The following is a 15,573-nucleotide window of genomic DNA, read 5'->3' on the forward strand; positions in this document are numbered from 1 at the left end:
TGGGTGTTGTGGGGAGGTGCTGGGTGTGGTGGGGAGGTTGTGGTGTTGTGGGGAGGTGCTGGGTGTGGTGGGGAGGTTGTGGTATTGTGGGGAGGTGCTGGGTGTGGTGGGGAGGATGTGGTGTGGTGGGTGAGGTGCTGGGTGTTGTGGGGAGGTTGTGGTGTGGTGGGTGAGGTGCTGGGTGTTGTGGGGAGGCGCTGGGTGTGGTGGGGAGGTTGTGGTGTTGTGGGGAGGTGCTGGGTGTGGTGGGGAGGTTGTGGTGTTGTGGGGAGGTGCTGGGTGTTGTGGGGAGGTGCTGGGTGTGGTGGGGAGGTTGTGGTGTTGTGGGGAGGTGCTGGGTGTGGTGGGGAGGTTGTGGTGTTGTGGGGAGGTGCTGGGTGTGGTGGGGAGGTTGTGGTGTTGTGGGGAGGTGCTGGGTGTGGTGGGGAGGTTGTGGTGTTGTGGGGAGGTTGTGGTGTGGTGGGGAGGTGCTGGGTGTGGTGGGGAGGTTGTGGTGTTGTGGGGAGGTGCAGGGTGTGGTGGGGAGGTTGTGGTGTTGTGGGGAGGTTGTGGTGTTGTGGGGAGGTTGTGGTGTGGTGGGGAGGTTGTGGTGTTGTGGGGAGGTGCAGGGTGTGGTGGGGAGGTTGTGGTGTGGTGGGTGAGGTGCTGGGTGTGGTGGGGAGGTTGTGGTGTTGTGGGTGAGGTGCTTGGTGTGGTAGGGGGTTGTGGTGTTGTGGGGAGGTGCAGGGTGTGGTGGGGAGGTTGTGGTGTTGTGGGTGAGGTGCTGGGTGTGGTAGGGGGTTGTGGTGTTGTGGTGAGGTGCAGGGTGTGGTGGGGAGGTTGTGGTGTTGTGGGGAGGTTGTGGTGTGGTGGGGAGGTTGTGGTGTGGTGGGTGAGGTGCTGGGTGTGGTGGGGGAGGTTGTGGTGTTATGGGGAGGTTGTGGTGTTGTGGGTGAGGTGCTGGGTGTGGTGGGGAGGTTGTGGTGTGGTGGGGAGGTTGTAGTGTTGTGGGGAGGTGCTGGGTGTGGTGGGGAGGTTGTGGTGTTGTGGGTGAGGTGCTGGGTGTGGTGGGGAGGTTGTGGTGTGGTGGGGAGGTTGTGGTGTGGTGGGGAGGTGCTGGGTGTGGTGGGGAGGTTGTGTTGTTGTGGGTGAGGTGCTGGGTGTGGTGGGGAGGTTGTGGTGTGGTGGGGAGGTGCTGGGTGTGGTGGGGAGGTTGTGGTGTGGTGGGTGAGGTGTTGGGTGTGGTGGGGAGGTTGTGGTGTTGTGGGTGAGGTGCTGGGTGTGGTGGGGAGGTGCTGGGTGTGGTGGGGAGGTTGTGGTGTTGTGGGTGAGGTGCTGGGTGTTGTGGGGAGGTTGTGGTGTTGTGGGTGAGGTGTTGGGTGTTGTGTGGAGGTTGTGGTGTGGTGGGGAGGTGCTGGGTGTTGTGGGGAGGTTGTGGTGTTGTGGGTGAGGTGCTGGGTGTGGTGGGGAGGTTGTGGTGTGGTGGGGAGGTTGTGGTGTGGTGGGGAGGTTGTGGTGTTGTGGGGAGGTGCTGGGTGTTGTGGGGAGGTTGTGGTGTTGTGGGTGAGGTGCTGGGTGTGGTGGGGAGGTTGTGGTGTGGTGGGGAGGTGCTGGGTGTGGTGGGGGAGGTTGTGGTGTGGTGGGGAGGTGCTGGGTGTGGTGGGGAGGTTGTGGTGTGGTGGGTGAGGTGCTGGGTGTGGTGGGGAGGTTGTGGTGTGGTGGGGAGGTGCTGGGTGTGGTGGGGAGGTGCTGGGTGTGGTGGGGAGGTTGTGGTGTTGTGGGTGAGGTGCTGGGTGTGGTGGGGAGGTTGTGGTGTTGTGGGTGAGGTGCTGGGTGTTGTGGGGAGGTTGTGGTGTGGTGGGGAGGTGCTGGGTGTGGTGGGGAGGTTGTGGTGTTGTGGGTGAGGTGCTGGGTGTGGTGGGGAGGGTGTGGTGTTGTGGGTGAGGTGCTGGGTGTGGTGGGGAGGTTGTGGTGTGGTGGGGAGGTTGTGGTGTGGTGGGGAGGTTGTGGTGTGGTGGGGAGGTGCTGGGTGTTGTGGGGAGGTTGTGGTGTTGTGGGTGAGGTGCTGGGTGTGGTGGGGAGGGTGTGGTGTTGTGGGTGAGGTGCTGGGTGTGGTGGGGAGGTTGTGGTGTTGTGGGTGAGGTGCTGGGTGTGGTGGGGGGGGGGTTGTGGTGTTGTGGGTGAGGTGCTGGGTGTGGTGGGGAGGTTGTGGTGTTGTGGGTGAGGTGCTGGGTGTGGTGGGGGTTGTGGTGTTGTGGGTGAGGTGCTGGGTGTGGTGGGGGGGTTGTGGTGTTGTGGGTGAGGTGCTGGGTGTGGTGGGGAGGTTGTGGTGTTGTGGGTGAGGTGCTGGGTGTGGTGGGGAGGTTGTGGTGTTGTGGGTGAGGTGCTGGGTGTGGTGGGGAGGTTGTGGTGTTGTGGGTGAGGTGCTGGGTGTGGTGGGGGGGGGGGTTGTGGTGTTGTGGGGGAGGTGCTGGGTGTGGTGGGGGGGTTGTGGTGTTGTGGGTGAGGTGCTGGGTGTGGTGGGAGGTTGTGGTGTTGTGGGCGAGGTGCTGGGTGTTGTGGGGGGGGAGGTTGTGGTGTTGTGGGTGAGGTGCTGGGTGTGGTGCTGGGTGTGGTGGGGGGTTGTGGTGTTGTGGGTGAGGTGCTGGGTGTGGTGCTGGGTGTGGTGGGGGGTTGTGGTGTTGTGGGTGAGGTGCTAGGTGTGGTGGGGGGTTGTGGTGTTGTGGGTGAGGTGCTGGGTGTGGTGGGGAGGTTGTGGTGTTGTGGGTGAGGTGCTGGGTGTGGTGGGGGGTTGTGGTGTTGTGGGTGAGGTGCTGGGTGTGGTGGGCGGGGGTTGTGGTGTTGTGGGTGAGGTGCTGGGTGTGGTGGGGAGGTTGTGGTGTGGTGGGTGAGGTGCTGGGTGTGGTGGGGGGTTATGGTGTTGTGGGTGAGGTGCTGGGTGTGGTGGGGAGGTTGTGGTGTTGTGGGTGAGGTGCTGGGTGTTGTGGGGAGGTTGTGGTGTTGTGGGTGAGGTGCTGGGTGTGGTGGGGGGTTGTGGTGTGGTGGGTGAGGTGCTGGGTGTGGGGGGGGGTTGTGGTGTTGTGGGTGAGGTGCTGGGTGTGGTGGGGGGGGGGTTGTGGTGTTGTGGGTGAGGTGCTGGGTGTGGGGGGGGGGTTGTGGTGTTGTGGGTGAGGTGCTGGGTGTGGTGGGGAGGTTGTGGTGTTGTGGGTGAGGTGCTGGGTGTGGTGGGGGGGGTTGTGGTGTTGTGGGTGAGGTGCTGGGTGTGGTGGGGGGTTGTGGTGTTGTGGGTGAGGTGCTGGGTGTGGTGGGGAGGTTGTGGTGTTGTGGGTGATGTGCTGGGTGTGGTGGGGAGGTTGTGGTGTTGTGGGTGAGGTGCTGGGTGTGGTGGGGGGGTTGTGGTGTTGTTGGTGAGGTGCTGGGTGTGGTGGGAGGTTGTGGTGTTGTGGGTGAGGTGCTGGGTGTGGTGGGGGGGGGGTTGTGGTGTTGTGGGTGAGGTGCTGGGTGTGGTGGGGGGGGGGGGGGGGGTTGTGGTGTTGTGGGTGAGGTGCTGGGTGTGGTGGGGGGGGTTGTGGTGTTGTGGGTGAGGTGTTGGGTGTGGTGGGGAGGTTGTGGTGTGGTGGGTGAGGTGCTGGGTGTGGTGGGGGGGGGGTTGTGGTGTTGTGGGTGAGGTGCTGGGTGTGGTGGGGAGGTTGTGGTGTTGTGGGTGAGGTGTTGGGTGTGGTGGGGGAGGTTGTGGTGTGGTGGGTGAGGTGCTGGGTGTGGTGGGGGGGGGTTGTGGTGTTGTGGGTGAGGTGCTGGGTGTGGTGGGGGAGGTTGTGGTGTGGTGGGTGAGGTGCTGGGTGTGGTGGGGGGGGGGTTGTGGTGTTGTGGGTGAGGTGCTGGGTGTGGTGGGGGGGGGTTGTGGTGTTGTGGGTGAGGTGCTGGGTGTGGTGGGGGAGGTTGTGGTGTGGTGGGTGAGGTGCTGGGTGTGGTGGGGAGGTTGTGGTGTTGTGGGTGAGGTGCTGGGTGTGGTGGGGGGGGGTTGTGGTGTTGTGGGTGAGGTGCTGGGTGTGGTGGGGAGGTTGTGGTGTGGTGGGTGAGGTGCTGGGTGTGGTGGGGGGTTGTGGTGTTGTGGGTGAGGTGCTGGGTGTGGTGGGGAGGTGCTGGGTGTGGTGGGGAGGCGCTGGGTGTGGTGGGGAGGCGCTGGGTGTGGTGGGGAGGTGCTGGGTGTGGTGGGGAGGCGCTGGGTGTGGTGGGGAGGCGCTGGGTGTGGTGGGGGAGGTTGTGGTGTGGTGGGTGAGGTGCTGGGTGTGGTGGGGAGGTTGTGGTGTTGTGGGTGAGGTGCTGGGTGTGGTGGGGGAGGTTGTGGTGTGGTGGGTGAGGTGCTGGGTGTGGTGGGGAGGTTGTGGTGTGGTGGGTGAGGTGCTGGGTGTGGTGGGGAGGTTGTGGTGTTGTGGGTGAGGTTCTGGGTGAAGTGCTGGGTGTGGTGGGGGGTTGTGGTGTTGTGGGTGAGGTGCTGGGTGTGGTTGGGAGGTGCTGGGTGTTGTGGGTGAGGTGCTGGGTGTTGTGGGTGTGGTGCTGGGTGTGGTGGGGAGGTTGTGTTGTGACTAAGACAGTGTTGTGTGTGTTGCAGGCGAGGCGCTGGGTGTGAGCGGGCTGCAGGACGACTCGGTGGTAGAGAACTACAACCTGACGCTGGAGTGCACGGTGCAGGGCGCCCCCCTCCCGCAGGTCCTCTGGTATAAGGACGACACCCTCATCAACGCCTCCAGGAACATCAGAGTCAGGACCAGAACCAGGAAGTTACGGCGGCGCAAGTGAGTACAACCTCCTTCCCCTCTCTGTCTGCTTCTCTGTCCCTCTCTGTCTGCTTCTCTGTCCCTCTCTGTCTGCGTTTCTTCCCCTCTCTGTCTGCGTCTCTCCCCCCGTTTAAACGCTACGTCAGGATATCGAAGGGAAGGGGAGGGGAGGGGAGGGGGAGGGGAGGGGGAGGGGAGGGGAAGAAGAGGGGAAGGGGAGGGGGAGGGAAGGGGGTATTTATTTTAAGAAATACAATAATAATTGTGTCTTATTGTTTTCTTACTTATATTGCGTGTTATGACAAGCGGTCCGCCTAATAGAACGTCGCATTTTGACGTATTCTCCACCTAAGGCCAAACATCGTCGTACTAGAATATGGCGGCTGCTCGCGACATTGACATACTGTCCCGTTTTCTGTTTTGGGTCGTGTGGTAGGTTAGGATAAGGACACTTTAACACGACAGTTTCTTGAGGTTAGGAGACCTTAGGTTACCGGGCTGGCAATGAAGCAGTGTGTTAACGCTGTGCGTGTCTCCTGCTTGTCTGACACGCTAGTTAAGACAGGTCTTCTGGACCGCTTACCTCAGCTCGGAGGGTCCAAGGATGCTGGGGGGTTTCTACTATAGTTAGGGGTTAACAAAGGCTCGGGTCTGTTCTCTCTCTCTCTCACGTCACAGCCTCCAAGTGCTCGTCTTATCACCTCCCTTGTTGCGTGTCCTCGCGCCACGATACTATCCAGGCTGTACAACCTTTCCTAGTGAGCTGCAAGCCTAGTCTCAGCAACTGTCTCCTTGCCTAGCTCTCAATGTGTTCTATATTTCCCACCCGTCGGGTATCTATTGCATGGCAACTATGGCACGCGCTCTGGGCGTCACCAGTGGGGGTATCTAGGGTATGGCAAGTATGTGCCCTGGGTGCCACCAGTGGGGGTATCTAGGGTATGGCAAGTATGTGCCCTGGGTGCCACCAGTGGGGTAATTGGGGGCATAACATGTACGCCATGCGCCCTGGAGATCCATTAGAATCCCTACCCATAATTACAATCAAAGAGTCAATAGTGTATGGAAAGAAGAAGAGAAAGAGCAATCACAGACTTAGAACCTGTAAGGTATTAAGAATCTGGCTATTGGGGAGAATTAACGGAATATGTAGATATGATCACTCCAAAGAATGCAGAAATATTCTAAGTACAGTAAATATAATTCCCAAAACTGCATACTTTCCCCCCCCAGCACTGGGTAAGGGCTCATCCAATAATAGCGAGTAATATGCAAGAGTCTGTCCAACATTTCATGTCACAAGAGCCAGGAGAACAAACCCCAATAAACATCAGCAATGCCAGTAAGGAAGGAGCCAAAGCTCATACCACGGAGATTGTTAAAGCAAGAGGATGAGAAAATAAGAGGCATGACTGGAAGTGTGGGAGCTATGCCACAACCACAGTCCATTGCCAGCCAGGACACAAGCACCCAAGCACACTCCACCTCATCCACACACATTAACACAAAGAAAAAACTGCTACAAACACACTGAAATCGTAGTAGCAGTAGTAGTAGGCATCCTGCAGCCTTCGGAGACTATGAAATTGCGCTGTGGTGGCCGAGGCTGAAATCAGGCTGAAGAAAACACTGAACTCGTAAGTATTTACTAACATACTATATACCAAAACACGCAAAAAATAAATAATGACCATCTTATTGGTCTCCTCTGTGAGACAAACATTGCGGTCTTGTGGGTGTTTGTTTTGACCCTTGACTGAAGCTGACAAACCTTGACCCTTGACTGAAGCTGACAAACCTTGACCCTTGACTGACTGCCACTACAATAACTGAGATATGGCTACTAGAATTGAGTTTTTCAGATGTGAGAGGAAACACAGACTACAGGGTGGGGTCAGCCTGTACATCAAAGACACACTCATCTGCACCGAGCTGCTCAACACCACAAATGATATGGTGGAAATTTTGATAACCAAAATTAGAAATCCTAAATGTGGTGATTGTCGAAATTATAACATTGATTAGAAAAACCTCACTCATTAGTCCCAAACATCGCTGTGCTTGTTGGCTTCTACTTACGGCCCCTAAAATGGTGGGAAAAGTGACAAATGACTATCTGTCTGTCTAAGGTTGGGGGGTAGATGCCTGGGGCTAGCCTCAGTGAACTTTGCAGGGTGAATGGTGTGGGGTATGGGAGTTATATATCAGAGAGAGAGTCCCAGGAAGTGGCCGAAATGAACCGTCAAGCATAAATGACAACTTACGAATGTGTACCAGATTTGCCATAAACTCTCAAATAGTAGAAACCAACACGAAAGGAAAAAACACCAAGAGGTGATTTTCACGAACAACAATAAGGAACATAATTAATCCCAAACACATTACTCATATCACAACGTAATCGATGTTCGGAACAGTGTAGACACAAGACCTGTGCGCTGCCTCACTGCCCACAGCAGCAGACTTCAACAAAATCAACGTTATTATTGAGCTTATTAATTAGGAACTAATTAACCAATTCCTCAGATAAATAAACTGGGTAGAAGAGCTGAATAATTAAAACATAAGCCAGTGTCTCTAAACAATAGACACTTTGGCACTAGACATACGCTCAAGTTATATGCTAATATATATCTATAAGACAAAATGACTATCTGTCTGTCCAGGGTTGGAGGGCAGATGCTTGGAGCTGCCTTTACTAAACTTTGCTAGGGGAAGAGTCTGGGGTATAGGACGGACATACGATGGTCGGGGTCGCTACATTTCAAGAGGGAACAGCGTGCCAGGGGCACATTCTGCCCCCCCCCCTCACTCGTGATCATGGCACTGCCCGGCGAGTAAACAGCGGCACATTCTGCCCCCCCCCCCCTCACTCGTGATCATGGCACTGCCCGGCGAGTAAACAGCTAAATAAATTGAAAAAATCAAATTTCAAAGCAATTTTTTCTTATAGTAATATACACCATTATTCAGTGACCTCGGGAAAATGAACATAAAATTTCTGCTATTCATACCTTTTCCGTAGTAGCATAAACCAGGTAATCCTCCCACCATGAAAGCTTCAAGGCCTTCACAAGCCCCACCCCCTTTCTCGAAGCAAATAGGTTACTATTACTATTTTTTTGTATTCTCACACTGCCTACGCTTCTCCTACTGACAGACTACCCACACGCCAATGGTTCAGTATTATATTTTTATAGGGAGCCAACAAAATGACAGACAGACAGAATGGAAGAGAGACTGATTGAGCATGAGACAGACAGAAGCCAGAGATAGGGAGAGAAGGATGAAGAAGAGGAATGAGGCGGGGTGATTGAAGAGAGGGAAGGACAGAGGGGGGAAAGACTGGTGGAGAGGGGAAAATGAGTGTAATAGAGGGGAGAGAGAGAAATGAAAGGTGGGGAGGAGGAGACAGACCCGGGGACTGCTGGTTACCCTTCCTGCAGTATGGAATGTGAGAAAAAGTCGCAAATTATAACGAGAACCGCACTCTGTTTCTGTAGACGGAACGGCACTCTGTTTCTGTAGACGGAACGGCACTCTGTTTCTGTAGACGGAACGGCACTCTGTTTCTGTAGACGGAACGGCACTCTGTTTCTGTAGACGGAACGGCACTCTGTTTCTGTAGACGGAACGGCACTCTGTTTCTGTAGACGGAACCGCACTCTGTTTCTGTAGACGGAACGGCACTCTGTTTCTGTAGACGGAACGGCACTCTGTTTCTGTAGACGGAACGGCACTCTGTTTCTGTAGACGGAACGGCACTCTGTTTCTGTTGAAGGTGGAATCCAATTTCTGAGCTACTGAGTGGCCCACATTTTCCCTTTCCACAGCAAAGATTACATAAAGAAATAGAAGCTGCAAGAGTCGTACAGAATCTAGTAGAGGCAGAGAGAGAGAGAGAGAGAGCAAAAGACCTTCAGTGAAATCGAGAGGAACTCAATATATTTCTTGTGTGCAAAGTTCAGAGCAGAACTGCATCTAGTAATGAGCCCTTGAGCAAGGGTGATGGAATTTTCACAGGTGACAACAAAGAAATGAAGAAAACATTGCATGAGGACACAATGTGATTCTTATCTCAGACGCCTCCATTACCCTCGCTGAACTTTGTAGTGGTTGTATACAGCATGGCCCCGTCCTCTGCCTTCCAGCTCCACACTCCTCAAATTCAATATTCATCAAAAATTAAAAAAAAAAGGAGGCTCAATACATTATTTGGAGACTGAGCCTAGAAATTGGTGTTATTCCTGACACACATAAAGCATCAGAGATTGCGCCACTCCACAAAGGAGGCAGTAAAGTGGATTCACAAAATTACAGACCGAATAGCACTAATATCAAACATCATAAAAATCTTTGCATTTTTGCATACATAGACGCAATAAAGCACCTTAATTATTGAGAGCGTCTCAAAGCTCTCCAAATGCACTCACTAGAAAGAAGACGAGAAAGATATCAAATAATATACACATGGAAAATACTGGAAGGCCAGGTCCCAAGTCTACACAGTAAAATAACAACGTACTGGAGTGAACGATATGGAATGAAATGCAGAATAAAATCAGGCGCAGTTACAGTGAGAGGTTGTGTTAGCTGGAACTCCGATTGTAGTAACATTATTATAGCAATAATGGAAGGATTAGTGAAGGAACTGATGAATCTAGTTGGAATTCTGAGAGCAGAGATGGATTCCCTACGAGAGGACGTACGACAGCTGAAACAACATCGAGAAGAAACGAAGGAGGAGACCAATATTAAAAAGACCTCGTTGTGGAAAGTCGTAAAGGACAGGGGTCGTAAGAGGACCTTGACATGGCCACCTACAAACGCTCTAAGGACTTCAAATTCATTTGCCGTGTTGGAAGACGAGTGCTGTGGTGAGCCTGCAGTTCACTGGAAAAGGAAATCAATGAAGCGAAGGCCCCTCAAGGTGTTCAGAAAGTTAAGGAGGTACCAAAGAGAATTTTGGTTGTTGGAGATTCCCAGGTGAGGTACTTAGACAGAACCTTTTGTGCTAGAGATAGGGGAACAGGTTTAGGGTTTGCTATCCCGGGCTGGAATTGGTGATATTATAAACAACATGAATAATATTATGGCTGGAAATAAGAACAATCCCATTATTTGTATTAGCACCGGATGAAATGATGTTGGTCGAGATTGGAGTGAGGAACTGATTCAGAGGTATCAAACAGCCATAGAATTAGTTAGGAGCAAGGGAGTAATCCTGATCATATGTGGCATTCTTCCAAGAAAGGGATTGGGAAATGAATGGATGTCGAGGGCACTTGGTGTCAATTGCCGGCTGGAAAGATATTGCAAATCAAATGCAATATCTTTCATAGATAACTGGGAACACTTCTATTGAAGAAATGAAATGTATGCTCGGGATGGGGTGCATCTATCGAAGGCTGGTGTTGTTGCTCTTGCGAACTTGTTGGAACCAGTGATTGGAGACGTTTGTTTGGGTTTAAACTGTTAGTAGATAGTGGTATGGGAATTGATATGGAGGAAGGAGGTAATAAATGTATGTGTTTGTGGGAGAAAGAAATTGGCAAAATGATCAGGGAAAGAGAAGGGCCTCAAAATAACAATACACTTAGGGTATATTACACTAATAGTAGAAGTTTAAGAAACAAAATAAACGAATTAATGCACTTGTCTGTACAGAAAAAATGTATATTATTGCACTTACAGAAACGTGGATGAATGTAGAAAGTAGGAACTATTAGCTGAATATCAAATAAATAGATTTAAACTATTTCACACAGATAGACAGATCGATATATTAGACGAGGAGGGGGAGTAGCCATATATGTTAGGGACAATTCGCAATGTAGTCTCAAAGAGGGAATCAAACTGAGCCACAGACAGAAATTATTTGGATAGAATTAAACGAAAAAGCAAATAATCTTATAATAGAAGTTATATATAGGCCACCAAATTTAGACAGAATGGAAGCAAAGCATCTATGGGATGAAATATCTAGAGCATCTAGATCTAATAGTGTTTATGTCATGAGTGACTTTAATTTTAGTGGAATAAACTGGATTAAAAAAACAGGGAATAACAAAGCAGAAGATTTCATAGAATTAATGGACTATTGTTTTCTTACGCAACACATTAAGGAACCAACGAGGGAAAATAATATTTTAGATTTAGTGTTAACTAACAGGGAAACACAGATTAATGACAGAAATCGGGAGTGAGCTAGGGAACAGTGATCACAAAGGAATCAGATTTAGCATAGAGAGGAATAGATCTGCAGGAGTAAATTCTGTTAAAGTGCCAGATTTTCGCAAAGCTAATTTCAATATCCTAAGAAATTGTTTGGGTCAAATAGATTGGAAAGTCTTGGGCATAGGGGGAGGGGAGGGCCGGTCTTGGAGCAAGACGTGAACCCTGCGATGTGTGATGTAAAGGAGGATTTCCATTTGGATTCAAAATATAACTTATTTACAAATATTCTAAGCAAAGCACAGGAAGGTAGTATCTTCTTGAGATTATCTTGAGATGATTTCGGGGCTTTAGTGTCCCCGCGGCCCGGTCCTAGACCAGGCCTCCACCCCCAGGAAGCAGCCCGTGACAGCTGACTAACTCCCAGGTACCTATTTACTGCTAGGTAACAGGGGCATTCAGGGTGAAAGAAACTTTGCCCATTTGTTTCTGCCTCGTGCGGGAATCGAACCCGCGCCACAGAATTACGAGTACTGCGCGCTATCCACCAGGCTACGAGGCCCCCCACAGTCGGCCTCAGTCGGTTTGTAGTATACCCCCTATACATATGTAGTTTATGTATATACATATGTAGTATATGTAGTTTGTAGTATACCCCCACAGTCGGTTTGTAGTATACCATACAAATTGAATATATTAAATACAAATGACCCAAAATGAATTACAAAGGATCTAAAAAAACTTATAGGAAGAAAGAGAGCTTGGTAGAAAAGGATTAAGAATGGAAAAGTCTGGAGAAATCAATAGAGTCAGGCAGAGTGCCAGAGTCATGGAAGGTTGCAAATGTGATACCAATTTTTAAGAAAGGAGATAGATCACTTGTGTCAAACTATCGGCCAATTAGCCTAACAGCTATTGTGGGAAAGTTACTTGAATTGATAATTGCAAATAAAATTCGTCTTCATCTTGAAAAACATAAATTAATAAATGAGTCGCAACATGGTTTAACAAATGGGCGTTCATGTTTAACAAATTTGTTATATTTTTATTCCAGCATAGTTGAGGCAGTTGATAGTGGTAAGGATTGTGATATTGTGTACCTTGACTTTAACAAAGCTTTTGATACAGTGCCACATGAAAGACTGATTAAAAAGATAGAAGCTCATGGTATTGGGGGTGCTATATTAAGCTGGATTAGGGCATGGCTATACCAAAGGAAACAGAGTTAATATAAACGGGGTTAAGTCAGAATGGGATAATGTTGTTAGTGGAGTGCCTCGAGGCTCTGTGTAGGGACCTCTGTTGTTTATAATATATATATAAATGATTTAGATTCAGGTTTGAGTAGCAACATTTGCAAATTTGCCGATGCAAAAATCGGTTGGGAAATTAACACCGAAGAAGACTCACTATCACTACAAGTTGATCTAAATAGAGTTATGAAATGGTCAAAGGATTGACAGATGCAGTTTAATACTGATAAATGTAAAGTTCTGAGGCTAGGTAATGATGATAGAGTTACAAGATACGAGCTAGATGGTGTTGAGATTGCGAAGTCGGATTGCGAAAGGGATCTGGGAGTTATGATTAGTAAGAATTTAATACCAAAAGATCAATGCATGAATGTTCGCAATAAGGTAAATAGAACACTTGGATTTAATAATCGAAGTGTTAGTAACAAGACACCTGGTGTTGTTCTTCAGCTATATCTTGCTCTGGTTAGGCCCCAATTAGAATATGCAGTTCAGTTTTGGGCACCGTACTATAGAATGGATATAAATTCACTTGAACGTGTCCAGCGTAGGATGACGAAGTTAACTCCCCAAATTAGAAATCTTTCATATGAAGAAAGATTAACAAAGCTTAAATTGCATTCATTGGAAAGGCGAAGAGTTAGGGGTGACATGATAGAGGTTTACAAGTGAATTACTGGACATAACAAAGGGGATAATAATAGGGTATTAAAAGTATCAACACAAGACAGAACGCGAAACAATGGATATAAATTGGATTAGTTTAGATTTATCCATCTACACATGTATATCCATCTAGGACATGTATATGAATGGGATTAGGTGGTTATAGATAGGAGAGGCCTAGCATGGGCCAATAGGCCTTCTGCAGTTACCTTTGTTCTTATGTTATTATGTTCTTGTGTCTGTTTAGAACAAGAATTCGCACAACTGGCTAGAAATGTTAAAAAAAGAGATAAGGAGAGCAAAAAGAAACTATAACGTTCGTATAGCAGGCCAAGCAAAGGCAAATCCTAAAGGTTTTTTTCAATTATATCAAACAAAGATTAGGGAAAGGATAGGTCCATTGAAAACCGAGACAGGTCAGTTAACGGATAATGACGAAGAGATGAGTAGTAATTTTAATAAATATTTTATCCTTGTATTTACTAAAGAAAAACTAAAAAACTAAAGAAACTCAAACCAAACAAATCCCCAGGGCCGGATGAAGTGTTTGCCAGGGTGCTTAAAGAATGCAAAGAGCAGCTTTGTGACCCACTGTCAATCATATTTAATAAATCAATAGAGTCAGGCAGAGTGCCAGAGTTTTGGAAAGTTGCTAATGTGATACCAGTTTTTAAGAAAGGAGATAGATCACTTGCGTCTAACTATCGACCAATTAGCCTAACGTCTATTGTGGGAAAGTTACTCGAATCTATAATAGCAAATAAAATTCATCTTCATCTTGAAAAACATAAATTAATAATTGAGTCGCAACATGGTTTTATAAATGGCCGTTCATGTTTAACAAATTTGTTATCTTTTTATTCTAGCATAGTTGAGGCAGTTGATAGTGGTAAGGATTGTGATGTTGTGTACCTTGACTTTAGCAAAGCTTTTGATACAGTGCCACATGAAAGACTGATTAAAAAGATAGAGTCTCATGGTATTGGGGGTACTATATTAAGCTGGATTAGGGCATGGCTATACCAAAGGAAACAGAGAGTTAGTATAAATGGAATCAAGTCAGAGTGGGAAAATGTTGTAAGTGGAGTGCCTCAAGGCTCTGTCCTGGGACCTCTGTTGTTTATAATATATATAAATGATTTAGATTCAGGTTTGAGTAGCAACATTTGCAAATTTGCCGATGATACGAAAATCGGTAGGGAAATTAATTCAGAGGAGGACTCACTATCACTTCAAGTTGATCTAGATAGGGTTTTGAAAAGGTCAAAGGATTGGCAGATGCAGCTTAATGCTGATAAATGTAAAGTTCTGAGGTTAGGTAATGATGATAGAGTTACAAGATACGAGCTAGATGGTGTTGAGATTGCGAAGTCGGATTGCGAAAGGGATCTGGGAGTTATGATTAGTAAGAATTTAAAACAAAAGGATCAATGCATAAATGTTCGTAATAAGGCAAATCGGACACTTGGATTTATTAATCGCAGCGTTAGTAACAAGACACCTGGTGTGGTTCTCAAGCTATATCTTGCTCTAGTTAGGCCCCATTTAGATTATGCAGTTCAGTTTTGGTCGCCATATTATAGAATGGATATAAATTCACTTGAACGTGTCCAGCGTAGGATGACTAAGTTAATTCCCCAAATTAGAAATCTTTCATATGAAGAAAGATTAACAAAGCTTAAGTTGCATTCACTGGAAAGGCGAAGAGTTAGGGGTGACATGATAGAGGTTTACAAGTGGGTGAATGGACATAACAGGGGGGATATTGATAGGGTTTTAAAAATACCAACACAAGACAGAACACGAAACAATGGGTATAAATTGGATAAGTTTAGATTTAGGAAAGACTTGGGTAAATACTGGTTCAGTAACAGGGTTGTTGATTTGTGGAACCAATTACCGCGTAACGTGCTGGAGGTGGGGTCCCTCGATTGTTTCAAGCGCGGGTTGGACAAGTATATGAGTGGGATTGGGTGGTTATAAATAGGAGCTGCCTAGTATGGGCCAATAAGCCTTCTGCAGTTGCCTTTGTTCTTATGTTCTTATGTAAATCAACAACCCTGTTACTGAACCAGTTTTTACCCAAGTCTTTCCTAAATCTAAACTTATCCAATTTATACCCATTGTTTCGTGTTCTGACTTGTGTTGATACTTTTAATACCCTATTAATATCCCCTTTGTTATGTCCATTCACCCACTTGTAAACCTCTATCATGTCACCCCTAACTCTTCGCCTTTCCAGTGAATGCAACTTAAGCTTTGTTAATCTTTCTTCATATGAAAGATTTATAATTTGGGGAATTAACTTAGTCATCCTACGATGGACACGTTCAAGTGAATTTATATCCATTCTATAATATGGCGACCAAAACTGAACTGCATAATCTAAATGGGGCCTAACTAGAGCAAGATATAGCTTGAGAACCACACCAGGTGTCTTGTTACTAACGCTGCGATTAATAAATCCAAGTGTCCGATTTGCCTTATTACGAACATTTATGCATTGATCCTTTTGTTTTAAATTCTTACTAATCATAACTCCCAGATCCCTTTCGCAATCCGACTTCGCAATCTCAACACCATCTAGCTCGTATCTTGTAACTCTATCATCATTACCTAACCTCAGAACTTTACATTTATCAGCATTAAACTGCATCTGCCAATCCTTTGACCATTTCAAAACCCTATCTAGATCAACTTCTCTCCGTGCAGTCTCCGTGGTG

At 48.1% G+C, this 15,573-nt stretch overlaps 1 protein-coding gene across 1 annotated transcript in view; it reads left to right on the forward strand.

Annotated features, from left to right (window-relative positions):
* Window positions 1-15,573, forward strand: part of LOC123768029 (uncharacterized) — a 171,746-nt gene that overhangs the window by 25,005 nt on the left and 131,168 nt on the right. The window contains exon 2 of the mRNA XM_069306731.1: window positions 4,571-4,775. Coding sequence (XP_069162832.1) covers window positions 4,571-4,775 — 205 coding nt within the window. The remainder of the gene's footprint in view (window positions 1-4,570; window positions 4,776-15,573) is intronic.

Source organism: Procambarus clarkii, chromosome 58, assembly GCF_040958095.1.
Source record: "Procambarus clarkii isolate CNS0578487 chromosome 58, FALCON_Pclarkii_2.0, whole genome shotgun sequence".
Lineage (NCBI taxonomy): Eukaryota > Metazoa > Arthropoda > Malacostraca > Decapoda > Cambaridae > Procambarus > Procambarus clarkii.